The following is an 18331-nucleotide window of genomic DNA, read 5'->3' as shown; positions in this document are numbered from 1 at the left end:
GGTGGGACACGGAGCGTTGAAAGGACTATTTCAATAAGACTATGCTGCGAATAGGGTGGGTGTGCATATGTACTACTACTACTACTACCTACTACTACTACTACTACTACTACTACTACTACTACTACTACTACTACTACTACTACTACTATAGTAGCACTACTAGTAATAGTAGTACCAGTATTAGTAGTGAGTGGTTGTTTAGGAACTAAATGTGAGGAATGAGAAGGTAGGAAATCACTACTGGTCACTTGCGTATGTAAGGACGAGAAATTATGTAATAGACGCCTAGCTGAATAAAACGCACGAGCTTTGCATGAGTTAGAAGGTCATTTCTCGGTGTTAGCACGGTACTTCTGCACACGTGCTACATCACAATGAAACCCCGACACAAAAGGAAAAAGGAAGCCGGGGTTAAAGAGGGGGTGAATACTGAGCCTTGAATAGACACCACCACTTCAGCGGGAGCCCACCCAATTTGTAAGTGACTTTCGTTATTTTCAAATTTCGTGACCTCCTTATTTTTTTCGGGGCACGTTATACATTCTCAAGATTTTATCGTAAACTATACGACGCCAATGGCCGCAGCTTTTGCCTCAGTCCTCTCGCGGAGATGACATTGCAGCCTGTCGCGCTAGCAAAAAAAAAAAAAAAAGCACCGTCTAAGAAGGACGACCACAGAATCAGCATTTGAGCGAAACTCGCAAACGTTGACGAAACGATATCTGGGCTGTCTCTCAAGCGCAGCCTCTTCGAGCGCGTCGGCGCTCGCCTTAATCCGTGCTGCAGAGCTGCAAACTTGACTCCATCCCTTTGCGACAAGCTCCGATGGCTAGTTCTCGGTGTGCGCACGCGTACACCGTCGCCATTTGCGTACGCTCTCTCGCCACGACGACTCCCCTTTCGAATGCGTAAACATTGAGACCAAGCTCCGTGAAGGTTACAAAAAGAACTCTCCTTGCGCGAGCCAGGCGACCGCGTTGCGAGAACATGCCCCTGCTAGGCAGCGCGTGGCAAACGCGGCACCAGGTGCGACAAGCTTGCGGCGCGCTGCACGCAACTGGTGCGAAATAGTCGCCGCCATCTCCGTCTGCGGGGAAAGAAGGCTACAGCAAAAAGAAGAGTATAGAATGGATGCGGGGAGGTGACGTCGAGAACTAGAAAAGTGCACAGGATAACACAGAAACGCAAAGGCGGGGTAGCAAGTTAAAGCGAAGGAAAGGATCGAAAAGCCGCCAGCATATACCTGTATAGGCACTTCTTCACCCTCCCCCCTATGAGAGTCTTGCTTTAGCTACTCTCTGCTTTTCTTTTTCTTTTTCTTTTTGCCAAGTCCTGCTGCACCTGTCGCCTTGCCCGGCCTTCGGCGCGGTACAGGGCATACAGGCTTCCCTGTAGATCACCACGGGCGTGGAACATGACTGGACTTCAATCAGATCCCGCGCGTTAGCCGAAGGTGAAGCGAAGGAAAAAAAAAAGATGAAAGCATAAAAAAGAAGCTGACGTTAAGGGATACGATATTTAGGCCCTCAATGCATAGAACAGAGAAGAAAGTCGCGGCATGCCTTTCAATTATTACAGGAAGTTAATTTTGGTCGCGTAGCCAAGAGGCTGTCGGTTCGCGAAGTCATTATTTCTCTCTCTCTCTCTCGCTTTTTAATGCCGTTTCCTTATTGTGCTAAGTAGGATTACATTATTCGATCTCCATCGGGCTCCCAGCGAAATAGTGCCTTTCAAGTCCCGTCGCAGAAACGATGTGGGAGTCCGAGCGTGCTACTACTCTGGATGCATTTACTTTTTTACATTCCTTTTTTATGCATAGAACACTCGGCGTGTTTGCGGGGTATATGTACTTTCTCCTTTTTTAGATACGCAACAGGTTTTCGCGACTGGTTTGTTCACCCCTTCACTGTGTTATTTATTGCCGCGGAGGCCGGCGAATTGCAAAATATCGTCGACGGAATTAGACACAGCTTGACCTCTTCGATAATTAGACTAGGATTGCACTGAGGAATCGCAACGCCCTCCTTGCTTTTTCACCAATCTTCATGTTTTTTTTTTATTATTTCGTTTTCAAAGTTCGCAGACCAGCGCCCATTCATGAACAGTGCTCGAGCCAGTGCTGTTGCCGAAGAAGCTTGCAAAGCATCCCTTCTCACCAGATAACTATAGGCAGGGTAAACTGATAACAATGTTGGATGTGAGGCAGCGGGTGTTTGCCGTCGCTCTGGGGAACTCGAACGCCACAGGACCGATCCGAAGCACCGTCCCATCTCGGCAGAACATTTCATACCGTGGGCAACCACGAAAACAGAGGAGTTATCTCGAACGCATCCACGGTGCCTCAATGAATCGTAAGGATTACAAGTAACAGGCGATTCTTATTCGATTAAAGTTAACGAATCTGGAGTTGGCCGGAGGTTCGTGCAGGTCATGCGAAAAAAGTTATTGTTGAACGGCGTTGAGCGGGTTACCAGTGGTCAGTTGCGGCGACAATGGATTCTAATCGCTCGAAAACCTGGTCGTAGGTGCCAGAGATTTGAATGGAAGGATGCACGTGTGCAGGGTGGTGTAGGTTTCTGAAGGATGGGAATGATCGGACATATTTAGGTGAAACCCGGGCCTTCCAGCGTCAAGCTGATGATGATAACGATGATCGATGACTTGACAATTGCGGCTTAAGGCGCTACAGCACTCACGGTTTTCGAACTGGCCTGCGAAGTAGTGCTTCCTTATATCGAACCTGCTGGGAAATCGCTTTCGCAGGTTTACTTAGAATAGCTGCGTCCGCACCTTGTGTGAAAGAAAAAGCTATCAGCTCTTCATCATGGCAAATGCTTTTAAACTCGCATCGGAATCTTTCCAACCCAACAAAATGCAGGAAAGGGCTAATTCCCCATATTTCTCCCTCTGTTCTTTAATTATTCAGTTGACTTTTACGAAAACACTGAATTAGGCTTTCTTTTTTTTTACCTGGCAGACAACTGACGCATTTACGCCTTCTTATTCATCGGCAAGGGTTGGATAATTTGCTGCCTACTAAAAAGCCTAGTCCCTCAGTTTCCCGCAGTTGTCGTCGCGTATATTTCGCAGCAGTGCACAATATGCGACGCACCATCGGCAATCGCTTGCACCTTCCGATTTTGTAGTTTACCTTTACGGCAGTTGTACATTTGTCGGAGCCAGAAACAGTGAGGCGACACTGTAGCAAACCTGGTTCGCCATTTTATCGCTTAAACCAAGATGCTCGCGTAGCGCTTACACCTCCCTGCGACCATCGGAAAGCTCGAAAAGAAAAAGCAAGAGAGAAAAAAAAAATAAAAGCGTGCCACCGGGGAGTTGTTTTCTGGGCGGCTTTCCAACGCGATGTGGCCAGTCGTGCAGATGTACGAAGAAACGAGCGGCGCTGCAGTGACACTCGGAGACGCGATAAGCAGCAGCAGCAGCAAAACCGGAGACGGTGAGGCCACTTTTCCTCGGCCGAGTGGACGACGACTGCTATCCACGGCGCACACGATTAAAAAAAAAAAAACGAGGTAAGACTAATAAAGCAGCGTAAATTGACGGCACCCTGAATGCGTCAGGTACCATGCGGCCAATGCTATAACCTGTCTCGGTCGAGTCGCCATCCCATCTCGCCGGCGAGAAAGCACCGATGGGTCTGTCGTCCACGTACTTAATTTTCTTTTTTTTCGAGCCACGTGTTTTTCTTCGAAATTCGGTGCTTCAGAGTCACCTTTAGAAGTTCAGCTTTTCGTTCTAGAAGCGCAAGTTTCCACGTGTAGATGAGCGAGAAGGAAACTCTCTGGCCAATGGAAACGTTCTCAATATGCCTGGACGAAATGCTACGTTTCTCGATTGGGCCAATATAAAGTTCTTGCCTGTCTTTTCTTGTTTTTTTTTTGATGATTGAAATAGTGCATGGGTGCTAAAGAAGCTAAAGTTAAAGCACTTTTTATTTCACCAATAAGCTGTGAGAGAGACGCCCAGACGATCCGCCGGACGGTGCGAGATATCAGAGGAGCTTGCTATAAAAGGCGTCACATCGTAGTGATAAGGACAGCTGTGGAGGGTGTCTCGGATTGTCGTTCCGCGCCCGATGTGCCTTTTCCGTGAGGAGCAAAAAAAAAAGTCGCACGCGTTTGGCATCTGAACGAGTAACACCGCAAGCTACTCGAATAAGGAGTCGAGACTAATAAAAGTCAGCGTGTGCAAGTGCGCGGGCTTCACGATGCCCGGCACTGCCGGTTCTGCAGGCTGCCGTGCTCGATTCCTGTATTGCGAAATGACATTGCCGCAACCACGCCGGCGCGTGCTGCAGGCCTTCGCGGAAGCGCTCGCAAAGGAGTTGCAAGACACGTGGAAAAGAACGAGCCGGTGCATCATTACGGCTGGTAGCAGGCATGGCGCGCTCGTGCGAGTCATGCTCCACCTTCGCGGGTAGCACCTGCGAACCAGCGGGAAACGTAGCACCCCGGGCGTTGGTCCTGACCGCATGCTTCGTAGAGGATCTCTACTTGAGATTTCTCCACGTGAACTAGCAGCATCCAAGGGCGTCGTGGCAAAGAGGAGTTGACTGAGGCTGTGGGATGTGCTTTGCACAAGTCCCAGCGAGCACTTAGTGAATTCTGAATGAATGATCAGGTTAGGTGCGCTAGTCTTGCAGCATTGCCCGTGGGTGACATGCATGGCAAACCATAAACCGGGGTGCCCTTGACTTAGTGGAATTCAAGCACGTTCCGAGCGAGCAGAGAGCTTGCATCAGTTGAACGGGTGCATACAGGCAATTGTTTCGATCTCCAGCTAGCACAGGCTACTGACGCACGTGACACGACACAGGCAAAAGAAAATTCAAGACGGCCGGGGGCCCAAAAGCACTGACCTCAAGCATCCAGCGTCCGACGATGCGCCTCATGTTGACGGAGAGCTCCTTTTGGACACAGGTGAAGTAGCGTGGGTTGATAGGGTACCTCTCCTCGGATCTGAGCAGGTTCTCAAGCACAGTGCAGTCGTCGAAGATGGCCGGGTCCCTGTACGAGCACACGGAGCCCTGGCCCTCGGGCCGCTCCTGGAAATCCACGTCCTTCTCGAGGCACAAGAGCTCCGTCATTGTGCCGGCTGCAGAAGCCACGAAGCGGCGGCCCTTTACTCTGCCAGTGGCGGGTTTTCCCGATCGGCGCTGGCCTGGCCGTCGTCCTCTGCAGCAGGACCGACAGGTGCCCCGATGGTGTCGAGGTCAGTGCTATTCTTCAAGACCAGCGCCGTGACCACAAGCAGAAGCGGCTAGGCCTGACCGATCCTGAACACCGACTCGCACATGGGACAGGGTTCGAGGAGCCTGCCGGAACTCCTTTAACTCGGCTATGACGGCTAACTGTGCCCGAACTCTCAATGGGGCTCGTCTCAAAAATTACTTCGTTTTAACGGATTAAGAGAAATGCGTGACGGGAAAGGTTCTGATTGTTGACGGTTGGCAAGTGGCCGAGCTCCTTTTTTCTTTCACTTTCGCGTCGGCAGCCCGCAAGGTCACGACAACCCTCTGGAAGTGTCCCTCGTTCGCCCTCGACAAGCACGGCAGTGAGGGAGTAGTGGCCGTGTGCGAGGTGGGTTTCCCAGAGCGAGGGACGACGCTGCTACGAGATGTGCACTCGCCAACCGTCAAGTGTTGTATGAATCGCTACGAAGGTCTTCCAAGTGCGCCTCCACGCCCTAGTGAGGAGGGGTGAGAGGAATGGGGGAGGGAAACAGAGGGAAACTGCAACCAGCAGCAGGGGCGATTACGCGCTACACCCCCTCTCTCAATCTCTGAAGCTGTGTGCCGCGCTGTGCGATAGAAAGCCCCCTCAGCCCCTCCGACAAACTCACTACGCAAAAGCACCACCCCGTCCGTCGCGGCGCTAACAGCGGACCTCCTCCCCCGATCTGCGCGTGTTCGGGAGGCGCTCGCAGTCGGGCCAGCCAGTTTCGCCGGGACGTCCGACAGGCGAGACGTGCGCTGCTTTTCGCTGCGCGGGGGTTCGTGCTGCTCCGTCTTTCAGTTTTTCCCGTGTGTTTTGTCGCTATCGCTCGGCTTCGTCGTTTTCGCCGGTGCTACTGGGGGCTACGCCGCCACTACCTCGTTGTCCTTCCTGCCCCTGGTTAGACCCAACCTCCTCACCTCATTCACATTCTACATCCTCTCTCTTTACTTCCTTCACACCAACCTCGCCGAGGGGGGGGGGGTGAGGGGGGTCGGTTGCTACCGGGCCAGTGGGTTAGACTCGGTGGTGCGCGTTCATCGCCACGTTTCGGCTACTCCGAGAACGACGTCTCGGACTTCTCGAACGCTCTCGGAGATTCGATAGCGAGCGCCTCGACTCAGCTGACGACGTTACGGAAAAAAAAAAAAAGCTTCATTCGAGCCACCTTTCTGTTTCTTTTGCTTTGGCCTGGCCAGGCCAGTGTCGCGGTATCTTCTGCGCCTGCCTGTTTTTTTTTTTTCTTTTGTGAGTCGGTTGGTGTCGCGCAGCTAGCTGACGGTGCACTAGGAAACTACTTGACCGTGTACGTTGCGCGCTCCCGTTCGCGTGGGGTTTCTCTTTTTACCCTGGCACGGCAACAAGGTTCGATGACTTTACCAATCCAACTCGCGATGTGATGGGTCGTGAACAGCGACGTGATCACAGAAGCGGCAACTTCTGGACCACTTTCTTTTACGCTTCAGAACAATTGTTCTCGTCTCTTCCGACGCGCAACCACCTCCGATTCATACGTGATAGAAACGCTCGTCCGTAAAAGAAAAGACAGAAAAAAAAATTGTTGAAATTGTATTTGAAATTGTATTAAAAAAATTGTATAATTTGAAATTTGTATAAGCTGTTGGGCATTTATGACCTCGCTGCCCAAGGTATTTCGTTCTTTTTTTCTATACGACTTGAAGTCGGATGTTTCTGGAGAGTGTTGCCTGTCGTTAGAGCCAAGACAAGTGTTACCAACGTTGAAATGTGACAAGGTAGAAGCGTGAGTAAATTCGTGATTCAATACCGACGTGAATGCAGAGCACAAAAGACCAGGACAGACAGTGTCCTGTACTCTCTCTTGTCCTCTTCTTTTGTGCTGTGCAGTCATGTCGATAACGTAATAATGGCTCACACGTATACTACAAGCTGCACATTTCCAGTATGTGTCAATCAGTGTTAGCTGGAACATGGATGTACATTTCGCCACAAACATTGCGGATGCCGTTCTTAAAATTCGTACGAAGCAGGTTATTTGTTATAAATGAATATCAACTAATTACTGCATACCTTCAGTTTCTAAATTTTGAAATCTCTCCTAACGCGAATAATTGAAAAGTGATCTAGTGAAACCTTTTTCTTTTTTCAATAGTTTACATCACACTGGAATTCACCGCGAGATTAGTGATCACCTTTTCAAGTAATCCAACCGATGCGACAAAATAGCGCTATCTGCCGCATGCGATGTTTACTATCCGTGTTCATCTAGAAAACCACTTGTTACTTACAAAACTGCATAAGAAATGCTTCAGCAGGGCTAAAGATTCTAGTGTGTTGAAAATCTCGAAGGTTCGTAGACTCACCTTGCTTGGCGTCTATGGTCATGCGCGATGCATCGGCTGCACTCGCGAAGTTGATTGCTCACAGAGGCCAGTGAGTGCCTGCATCTGAAAGTAGTAGGACACAAGGAATAACTGATTAGGACAACAATACAAACATTCTTTTGGCGTCCTCAAGCTGGAATACGAAGAAAGCTGTGCAGAATTTCAGGTTAGCTTCGAGCCTGTCATTTGTTTCCTTGTTCCTGCAATTTCGCTGTAATTTTTGCTGTTAAGCTCCAAATAAAGTTGATGGGAAAAAAAACTAAGTAGTGATCTATGATTGTTTTTTTGCGTCAAAGGGAGAGATGACACAGGAAATCACAATATGCAGTGTTGGAGTGAGAACACTTTACTTTTGAAGACCCCGGGTATAGCAAATGAGGTGGGTGAACAAGATATGTAAAAACAAAAACAAAACACTGTTGCCACAATTTTCAAATCCAGAAAAAGTAGTAGTTACATCTTGAACAAATTGCGAGGGCTGTGACTTCACGAGGAAGGACATTGTTGTCTTTAAATGCTTGGCAGAAAAACGAGACCGCAAATGCATTCGTGTGCGAGCAGGGTTGTACTATGCCTGAAGGGGACAGCCAGTGCCTTGCGGTTTGCGTGATGGAAGTCCAATCTATGGTGTGCGATCAAGCGTCGAATAGGAGAGCTTATAAAAAGAGAGAGAGAAAGTGTTGACTCGGTAAAGGTTTCTTCTGTTTCAGCAAAGCGAGCGCGAACGACGATTTCCTTTTTTTAAATTTTTTTTCTATTATCTTACGTTTCATTTTAAACGACCTCCACAACACCCTTGCAACGTTCGTTGTACTCCTGCATCTTATGCGCCATGTGCCGTATGCGTGCTGCATAATACACGTAGTTACGCGAATGACTGTCACGCACTGGATCGAGCCCCGCTATTTGAATAGTTCGCGCTCCAAATAGTACCAACATTTCGTATCCTGCTCAACTGTCTCCACCAGCACGCAAAACCTGTGCAATGTTTTATGCTGAGTGAGTTGCTCAGTTTTAGCTAATGGTGAGAGCGCAACATTGCGGGTGGTTAAATGTGACTTGACCGAGAACCAAACTGACTGGGAAGTCCAGAAGAAGCTGAAAGTCCAGCCATGCGCTGTTCATCTTGCGAAGAACAACTTTGCGATGCCCGCAATCAACGCAATCTTCGTCCTCCTACAGCTTTGCTTTCTGCGTCTTCCCATGCAAACATCACACCCGACCACTCTCAGAATGTGTGTGGTGTTCAAATAAATCACCGTACAAATTGTCAAGCTCTAACTCGCTAAGCAATATCACAGTGATTATACAGATTATACAGTGCGTCTGGCCTCTTGGAGCTGCACGTGTTTACAGTAGGCAGGAAATTCATTCCTCAGTGGAAGTGGCGAGCCGTACGTGGCGAGGTTCAGCAGCTCACCTGACGATGGCGTAACGTAGAGGACACACGGATTTTCTGAAGCACCAACAGTAACAGGCCCACCTTCGTGAAACGATGCGTACAGTGTCTACACTGTGTAACTGTTGCCACGTGGAAATGAAAATATTAAGAACGCCCTCGGGGACGCCAAGTTACAACGGCCACGGAATTCGAGATAACAAGCATATGCAAACCTGCAGGCAAGGAGGCGAACGAAGGCTGTTATCTGCGGCGTCTATCTCTGGAAGCGCAGTTACCAGATTAGAGTAGACGTGTTCGCCGCCGGTTAAAGGCCGGACGTGGGATACGCAAACACCGGCTTCTTTTCTTTTTCCCCACGTACAAGAGCTGAACGGCTTGCTACGTAGAAAGCTCCAAATACTCCAATTTATGCTCTAAAAGCAGTTCACACTCTTTGGGACGTATCTTTGTCACATGGCGATATTTGTCATCCATCTTCCGACATTTCCAGGTCATGAGTGGCATGCACATTATCAGGGTGACATAGAATTCTTGACAGGAAATCAGCGAACGCAGATCGGAGTTTTCAAGACAAGAAACGCAGGCAAGACATACTAGGCTTTTTGTTGTGGGACAAAGATACGCCCCAGAGTGTGTAAATTGCTCATAGCGTGTACGTATATACAAATAAATTCAGGCACCGCAACGTCTTGAAAGTGGGGTCGATAGGAAATATTAGTAAAAATGCGTGCATGCGGCAGCACCTTATTAAAGCCCGCATACACCTCAGACATTAAACACTAGTTCCCACGTGAACTACTACGCATTCCATAGACGAGGACATCAGTTATATTCAGACCGAAAAACAAGCAAATACCTCCCCATAAAGACATTGTATTAAACTCAAAGACTATTGAAATAGTCGAGACCTTCAAATGTCTGGGTGTCTTCTTTTCAGCGAACATGTCTTGGGACGATCACGTGAAACACGTTCTAAGCAAAATAAGTACAATAACTGGTGTAGTAGGCCGTATGAGATACATTCTTTCCACGCGTATTAAACTCTTGCTGTACAATTCACTTTTTCAATCACATTTAAACTATTGCCAATTAGTATGGGGTAATACAACATCCACCAATCTAGAACATATTCACCTGTTACAAAAGAAGTATCTCCGCAACGCATATAACGCTTCCTACACAGCATCGACAATAACCTTCTTTAATAATTCTGGTGTGATCCCAGCTCACAATCTCTACAGATATCGTCTGAGTCATGTATATAAACTAGAAATCCATCGAAATATCAGCAACCTGCGTACTCTAGCCCAACTTCGGAGAAAATCTACAAATTATGTTACAAGACATTTTGAGGATTGGTTGGTACCAACACCACGTTCAAACTATGGGAAACAATGCCTTAAATACACAATACCAACACTGTTAAATTACTATAATTCCGTCCGATTTGATCTTTTCACGTCATCATCCAAGGAACTGAAACTGATGTATACGGTTTCGATGTAATATCTGGTAGCGTTGTGTATCTGTGTTATTGCATTCTTTTGTTGACATGAAAGTGTGAGTGAGTAACATGTCATTGCAGCTATGTACACAGCTACATATATGTATGTACATGTATGTGCGCATACGTTATGCTGCCTCCCTGCAGAAACGGGGATTGTGGACACGTCAAGCTGTTGAAGGACAGCTTTTTATCTACAGTCCCTCCATCTGTAAATGTGCAGGATGGCAAATAAACAATTTCATTTCATTTTCATTTCATAATGTCAAGGCTTCTTTCATCTGTTCAATATTCTTTTCCGGCATACTAGCTTCTACGACGGGGTGAGTCAACTTTCCGGACAAGTTGTGGTCACCGTGCGCCGGAGCATTCACCTTTCTAAAGCTAAGCGTAATACCGTTTGAGTTGCTTCCAGTAGTTGACAAATTCGACTTCACCCTAGCGTCTGCTAGCCGCCTGGTTAGCTCAGGTGGCAGAGCGGCTACCCCGGAAAGGCGGTGGTCCTGGGTTCGAATACCGTACCAGGACGAATTTTCCTTCAACTTCGAGGCTTTTCTTTCAAAGAACCCGTATGGGTTTCCTTTGCAGCAATTGCTACGAACGGGTGGATGTCTGATTCTCCCTTTGTTAATTACTTCTCTCCATCTTGCGGGTTTCCGCGGAACTACTCTGTCAAACTGATACCGTTTGCTACGCATGCGGAAAAGCCAGTGTGCGCATGCGCGCGCTACCCCTGAAGCGTCTCGCTGATTTTATTCGCGCACAGCCACATCTGCGCTTACTAGTTACGGCGTAATTCATGGTCCTCGGGTGCACCGATTTAATATCGACGCGGTGACTAGCACGGAGCATCAAACTAAGCACGAGAATAGATCGATGATGCCACGAACGTTGTCCTGCAAGTTACGGACGTCTTACTGAGGGCTGTCAACACGACACGTTTTATTGGTGTTATACCACTAACTCAAGAAGGGTGGTCGAGAACTGTTGCGTCCATTCGAAACACCTTAACCGGATCAACGTGCACTGTATAACGATGAACCGACAGCTGCAAGTCAGGTACAGTTTTGAGGAAGTAGTGAAACGGGCGTCGTTAGCCGTAATACTAAGAAACATTAATGAAGATCTCTAAGCGTGATGCAGCAGGATATGATGGGATCTGAAACATTGTCTTCACGCGCCTCGTTTAACGAGAGCATTGTAAAGTATTTGTTATGCATTGTTGTTTCTTCTTTTCTTTTAATTTGTGGGATTCGCCGCAATGGGTGTGAAGCATTAATTAAAGAAACAGAAAACCATCAACGGCTGCTGCTGTATATAATACAAGTGCTAAACCTTGTCCTCATTCGGTTTCATGAGAGGTATTTCGTTGAATTTCCTCGCAGCCTGTAAGACTATAGCCAATGAAACCGTACATCCCAATTATGTTGGCATATACTACACTATAGAGAGAGGAAATGCGAATACCAATCTGCACTATGAGGATACGGATATATTCATCTTCATTTCTCAGATCCCTTGGTCCGTAAACATTTGGGGCCGACTATACGTGACGGAAAGGGAGCAATGTGACCCACTGCTTAAGGCGTAGACTCCACAAGCTCTAAGCAGGTTACTCAACTAACGAGACACTAGTATACGTGAACTATTTGACTCTTCGCGGTTCAAGCCGAAGGGGAGTCTCACAAACGACTGTGGTGTCTCGGAAGTACTTCACGCTGAAAAATGATACCAAGGGTATGTATGCATCCTTTCAGCTTCCAGTGCATGAGGACGCTCATTTGGCCCTCTAGCATTGTTGAACGCATTCACCTTACGCCCAAGTTCGGTAATTGCGACGAAAGGGAACGTAAGACAGCAAAAAAAAAAAAGAAGAAAAAGAGCGAACGATCGCTCGCCCGAGTGCCTTGCAAGTTACACTGCTTTGCAGAGGGTAAAAAAATGGAATATACACGTATGGGCACAGTTAAAGGAGGCACGAGGCGTCGATTATGTTCAATCGAACAGGTCGTTACGAACCGTGGGTTGCCGGCGGAACACAAAGGGTCTCGGCGGAAATTGACTTTGGAATAACACGTTGGAAGCAATCACGGCGGGCCCCGTGGCATTCCCGCCTTTGTTTTTTGTTTCTCGCGATTTTTTTCCCTCCGTTCTAAACTGACAGGGGAACCACGTGTTGACGTCGCTGCGGGCCCGAAACTGGAACTTTCTTTTCTTTGGGAGCGGCCGTACTTGCTTGCTCTATCTCTCTCGGGCTCTACCCTATACGTGCGTTTGTTCTTCCGTTTCTCGGCTTTTACCTTATCGTACTTTTTTTTGTTTTTTTAAGGGAAATACAAAAATATATATCGAGAAGACAAGGTCCACCGCAGTGGACAGAGCAAGTGCAGCGACCAACTCGTGCATGGGGAGGGAGGTGAAAAAGAACGGACCACCACTCCCCGAAGGAAGCGAGGAAACTTAACAGGGGCTTGGCCCCAAATTCTCGGATTCCTGGGAGGAAAGACGACTTAGCGAAATGTAGCTAGAAAAAAAAAGAAAGAAAAGAAAATATGCAGGGAGCAGAGGATGAGGGTGCGCCGTGTACCGAGAATCCACGCTTCCCATTCCAAGACGGCAGCGGCCATTTCTCTCCCCAGTTCCTTTCTTTCCCTAAAAGGGGCCGAAATGAAAGGCAGTGCAGACTTGCCCAGCCCTGGAGGACAGTGCGTGCGTGCGTGTGCGTGTGGTGTGTGTGTGTGTGTGTGTGTGTGTGTGTGTGTGTGTGTGTGTGTGTGTGTTGTGTGTGTTTGTGTGATCCTTGGGCTCCTAGCAAGGGATGGAAGCCACGCTGCTGAAACACGTGCGTTGATGCGCCTCTGTGCAAAACGGAGCCGCTAGTTGGAAACAAAATGAAAAAAAAAGAAAGGAAACTAAAAGTAAATGACAAGAGCTCTCCCCTGGTCCCTTTTCCGCTTTCCTACCACATCCGAAGCTTTCTACCGATGCCGCCACGCTATTGCTGACACTGCTCGGTGTTCGCCGGGCCTGGCGGAGGAATTTGTAGACGCGCTTTCGGGAGCTCCCCGCTCCGTTCCCGGAGCCGCAGGGGTTGCGGCGTGGACCCCAACCACCTTCATCTCGGAAACGCGTCGACGAGTTCCACATGATTTCCTGCGCTCTGCCTGTGTTGATGGGCTGCCATCGTGGACCGTCCGTCCGGCGACAGGCTCCGCGTCGCGCTTTTGAAGGCTGCTGACGACGTGTGTTAAGCGTGCTCGCGTGTCTAATGAATGAGCGTGTTTGGCCGGTCACCCGCGTTCCCCCCCTCGAGAGATTCTTGGTCGTTGCACTCCCGTTCCACGTACGGAGGCTTATGTGCAGCTGAGCGTTTGTGCACGAAAAGAAAGAGGAGAAGGAGAGGCCGCACCGGAAGAGCGCGCACAGTGTTAACCGGTTGCCCTTTAAATCCCTTATGCCGAGAATGGAATGCAGCTGCTGCCGGTGTAGCACTGGCAAGTGCATTCGACCTCTGGAGGTCTCCTTGGAAAATGCCTCGTTTGGACGGGAACGTGGACACTTTTTCACAAATGCTTTCGCAAACGCCTGCCGTGGTCGCGTTTTTTGTCTGATACTGCTATGCGGGTGATAAGGCTCAATGAAATGGAGATGGCATACTCTAGCTGACTTAATCGTCGCACTTCAGCGAAAACTGCCCGGTCTTGTCAGTCAAAAAAAAAAAAAGAGAGAGGAATCTGAAGATATGCTGCTCCATTGCTGCCTCCGGTTACCCTCTGTGTGATGCTGACTGAATGGAAGCCTCACAGATCTATTAGTAGCGCACTGTACTCGAATACTCTAGATCAGCTGCACCCAGCGTTCCTCGATCGTTCTTGCCATGTCGATCACTAAGAACATGGCGGGAATTAAAGATCGCGGGGCAAAATGAGAAATAAAGACACAACACGACATGCAGCGCGGAGGGCATCATTAGTACGCAGGCCACGTTTACGACAGAGGGGGGGACTCTGGGCTGGGGTTGGCCAGCGCGATGAGTGGGTGTCCGTGCGGGGCTGCAGGTTTCCCAGGAAGCGATAGCTTCGGGACGGAGCGCGGCTGCCGACACGCATCATCGAAACGTGGGAATTCGGGCAGCTGAAAAAAGAAAAAGGAAACGCGAGACCCTTGAGCAACGTACCCGCGTCGCGGTCAACCTCCGAGTGCGACCAAAAAACGGCCGATCCGGACAGGCTGCCGAAGGTGTCGCCGTGGTCTACATACCGCTGGACTTGCATTTCCGACGCGGACCATAGAGATGCGTGGTCGCTGGACTTGTGACATCGTATCAACGTCGCTGTGACGCAGGAGAAAGAGGGTGTTGGAAAAGTAACACGAAATAAAGTAACCGCAAGAGATTACGATTTCTCTCGTCTCTCTCTCTTTGGGCGCACAATGGAAGCACGGAGAGAACTTGGTAGATTCCAAGTGATAACATGAAAAAAAAGAGGCTAAGAGAGGAGCTTTAGGACATCACCGCAGTTATCTGGTTGAATGTTGCAACCTCTGTCCGCAGCAAGATTAGGGGAAGGCAAGTCTGTTGCTGGGATGAAAGATGTGAATGTGGACGTTTCTTGATGTATGGTGAGGGACAGTGGCGGAGTTGAGGGGGGCGAGAGGGTGAGATGGCAGCTTTGATGTTCGCCGGTATAAGCTTGAACGTGCAGACGTTGTGCACAGCCATAGGCATTCTTTATTTTAATGTCCACCGTTGCGTTATCGTTTGTTGGCTAGTCGGAAACTCTCTGTCGCAATGATTAGGTAACAAAAGCGGATCATGTAAGGCAGTGGCAACAAAGCACACACACACACACACACACACACACACACACACACACACACACACACACACACACATATATATATATATATATATATATATATATATATATATATATATTTGTGATCTCTGCTTTCCCTTTTCAGCCTCATATGTATTTAATATGTCATTTGGTTGCGGATACGTTTTGAATTCTTCTACAAGAGCCTCTGATAACGTCATGATGTACCGAAACGAGCTTATCGTCAAGTGGCAAAATACGCTGATGTCAGTAGCACGCTGGAGGCGAAATGAATCAATATCTGCGGCTTAGTATTCTCTCGAAAGCCTTGTTCTTTTCTTTCTTTTTTGCTATATGAAATTATCATAGGAAAGGTGCGAAAGGTAAGTTAGTAGAACGAGGCATGAAAGTGAACCCGTGGAAGTCTGTGTAACACTTCTTCATGTGTTAACCCTGTAATGCCCGAATACATTTACACATCAAGAAAGACGAAAACAACTTGTTCACGTTCATTTCTGCAGTTGTGGATTTGTACAAAAACACAATGAAAATCTTTTGCCTAAGAAAGTAATCCCTACAATAACTAATTCATTAACCACATAGCTAATAATCGATGTTGCTGGTTGTGCGCAACTGAAGCATCCCTCCGGCGTGTCAGAAATGCTACATTGGGTAAGAGTTAACTTTCCCGTGCTTAGATAAAAAATTTAAGATACAAACTAAGCGTAGCATAAGTTATACTTTGGGTTAACATGTTCTGTGTTGCACATATGTTCTCGTAGTCTGACACGATGGACGTTGGGGCTTTAGCGCAGAAGGCAAATTGAACAAAGTCAAGGCAAAGAAACTTGTTAAAAAAACTATGAAGTAAGAAAATGTGTGTCAAAGTTGTACAAGTTCAGCAAACCGCGCCATACTAGCTGTAGAACTGCTAGTAGGCCTAATTGACCACTTGCAGAAGTACGACTGCGCATGCGCAAAAACCGGCCGCGGGGCGGCGCTTCGTGAGCGCGGTCTCCGTGGTTGGAAAGCAAACTGCGCTGCTCGGGCGTGACATGCCGGCCAACTGAGTAGCTTTCGGCTGCACGAGCTATTATTATGAAAATGGAAATAGTAACTTCTTCAGATTTCCGCCCGCGAAGGTTAATGTGGAGAAGTTTGCGGACGGCAGCGGTGAAGCGGTCGAACCCGGACGGCACGCCGTGGCAGCTAACAGTGCATTCTAGGATCTGTGGCTTATGCAGGCAACTTCTATTCCCTTGTCATCTCCTGCCAGTTCTGCAACGCTGAACAGAAGGCCAGCGACGTGCTGGCAGGGCCCGTTGAGGCTTTTAAGTATAAAGAATGCAGTTTTCCTTCGCGCTCGTCACTGAGTGACCCTGAGTAGATGCGAGTACGATTAAGCGATTTGTGAAGAACGGCGCAAACAGATGCGGCCAGTCTATGTACGTCATGTCACTTGTGAGTCTGCGCTCGTCTTCTTTTTTTTCCGTACATGTCAGTTGTGTTGCGCTCTCTTCCAACATGACTTCGAACCAATTCGTCAAACTATCTGCCTTGATGAGTATTCGCGAGTGAGCGGGAGCGTACAGGCCTGCGGAAGCACGCGCTGCCCATATTTAAGCTAATATAACATATAATAAAATAGGTTGGCGTAAGCTTTGAGGCCTTAGCGCTCGCAAAAACAAACTGAATAACCTACTGCATGCGAAATTTGGGATACGGCTTCGTAAACCACAAGCATGCAACACAGCAGTTTGGCGAAACAGCACGAGATGAATATCAAATTTGCAAGCTAGAACGCGTACATCTGTTGTTCCATGCAACAACTAAGAGTTCGGGGAATGCGACAGGCATAAAGCACTCATCCGGCCACACATTCACAGTGCTCTCCGGCAATGTCGACAATGGCTTTTGTGAACCATGCTGTAACCACGTAGATGCCCGACTTCATGGATGGTGTGTACGTAGCTCCTATGAGGCCAAGTGGAAGGTCCACGCTGTTTACGTTAAGTTTTATGTGCTTAACTTAACCCTCTTTTTTTAAAGCCGATCGGCGGTGTGCTTGACAAACGGACGAAGTGCTGGCATGAAGACAACCCCACGCATTGTCGCTCATTATCCAGCGCTCTGAGAAGTCAGCTGTCCGTCCCATTTGCAAAAACGGCAAGAGAATGAAGTCCTCTTCAATCATATTTAAGGCAGGTCATATATGGCAACTACCAAAGAACGTCGACGCTTTCACAAAACGTGAAAGAAGCTCTGCAAACAACGTCGCCACTCGATGCCGCCGTACCAAAGCAAGGCTGGAGCCGGGATGTTTTCCAACCAAGCGGCGAGGCGCAAGCTTCCCGTTTTTCATGCTAGGTGGCGCTCCGACTTCTGCAAGTGGTCAATTATCTTTGCTCTTATGCATATAGCTGTGCACAGACATTAATACAATGCACGACTGAAAATGTAAAATGTAATCTTGCCACGTCAGTTTTATGCTGCTGAAGCGAAATATCTATAAATAAATGACATTGTTGACGACATCCCAGTTAAGAGTAAACTATAGGCAGATGACTGTGTTTTATACTCCGAGGTTAAAATCACATCTGACCAGCTGCTCCTAAATCAAGCGTTTCAAAGGGTTGCGTCATGGTGCGAAAATTGGCAAATGGCCCTCAAGCTTGAAAAAACAGTAGCAATGAAAATCACTCACAAAAAACTACCCCTCTTTTATCATTTATCAATAACAGTTTTCTTACCAAAGTAGCAGAGTATAAGTACTTAGGTCTCCTTATAACAAATGATCTTAGATAGAATAAACACATTGACTAAGTCACAGCAAACACACAACGCAAAGTATTTTTCCTTCGCAGGGCTCTGAAACTATCCACCCCTCTAGTCCGTCTTCTTGCGTATAAATCTGTCATTCTGCCTAAGTTAGATTACGCCGTTGTTATCAGGGATTCATGCACAAGAACAAATATTGAAAAGATAAAAAAGGATTCATAAAAGAACAG

General features: G+C 47.9%; 1 protein-coding gene and 1 long non-coding RNA gene across 4 annotated transcripts in view; one reads left to right on the top strand and one right to left on the bottom strand.

Annotated features, from left to right (window-relative positions):
* Positions 1-18331, bottom strand: part of LOC135911482 (G1/S-specific cyclin-D2-like) — a 353997-nt gene that overhangs the window by 68496 nt on the left and 267170 nt on the right. The window contains exons 1-3 of one of the 2 annotated variants that reach the window (XM_065443791.2): positions 9021-9116; positions 7580-7663; positions 4883-5198 (exon numbers count right to left, since the gene is read on the bottom strand). In XM_065443791.2, coding sequence (XP_065299863.1) covers positions 4883-5110 — 228 coding nt within the window. In that variant the 5' untranslated portion in view covers positions 5111-5198; positions 7580-7663; positions 9021-9116. Of the gene's footprint in view, positions 1-4882; positions 5199-7579; positions 7664-9020; positions 9117-18331 lie in introns of those variants that run through there. The other variant, XM_065443790.2, reaches the window with a different exon arrangement.
* LOC139050663 (uncharacterized) overlaps positions 1-18331 on the top strand; it is a 239044-nt gene that overhangs the window by 146101 nt on the left and 74612 nt on the right. The window lies entirely within an intron of this gene.

Source organism: Dermacentor albipictus, chromosome 10 (assembly GCF_038994185.2).
Source record: "Dermacentor albipictus isolate Rhodes 1998 colony chromosome 10, USDA_Dalb.pri_finalv2, whole genome shotgun sequence".
NCBI lineage: Eukaryota > Metazoa > Arthropoda > Arachnida > Ixodida > Ixodidae > Dermacentor > Dermacentor albipictus.
The sequence above is the reverse complement of the archived record's forward strand: the minus strand, read 5'-3'. Positions and strand labels throughout refer to the sequence as shown.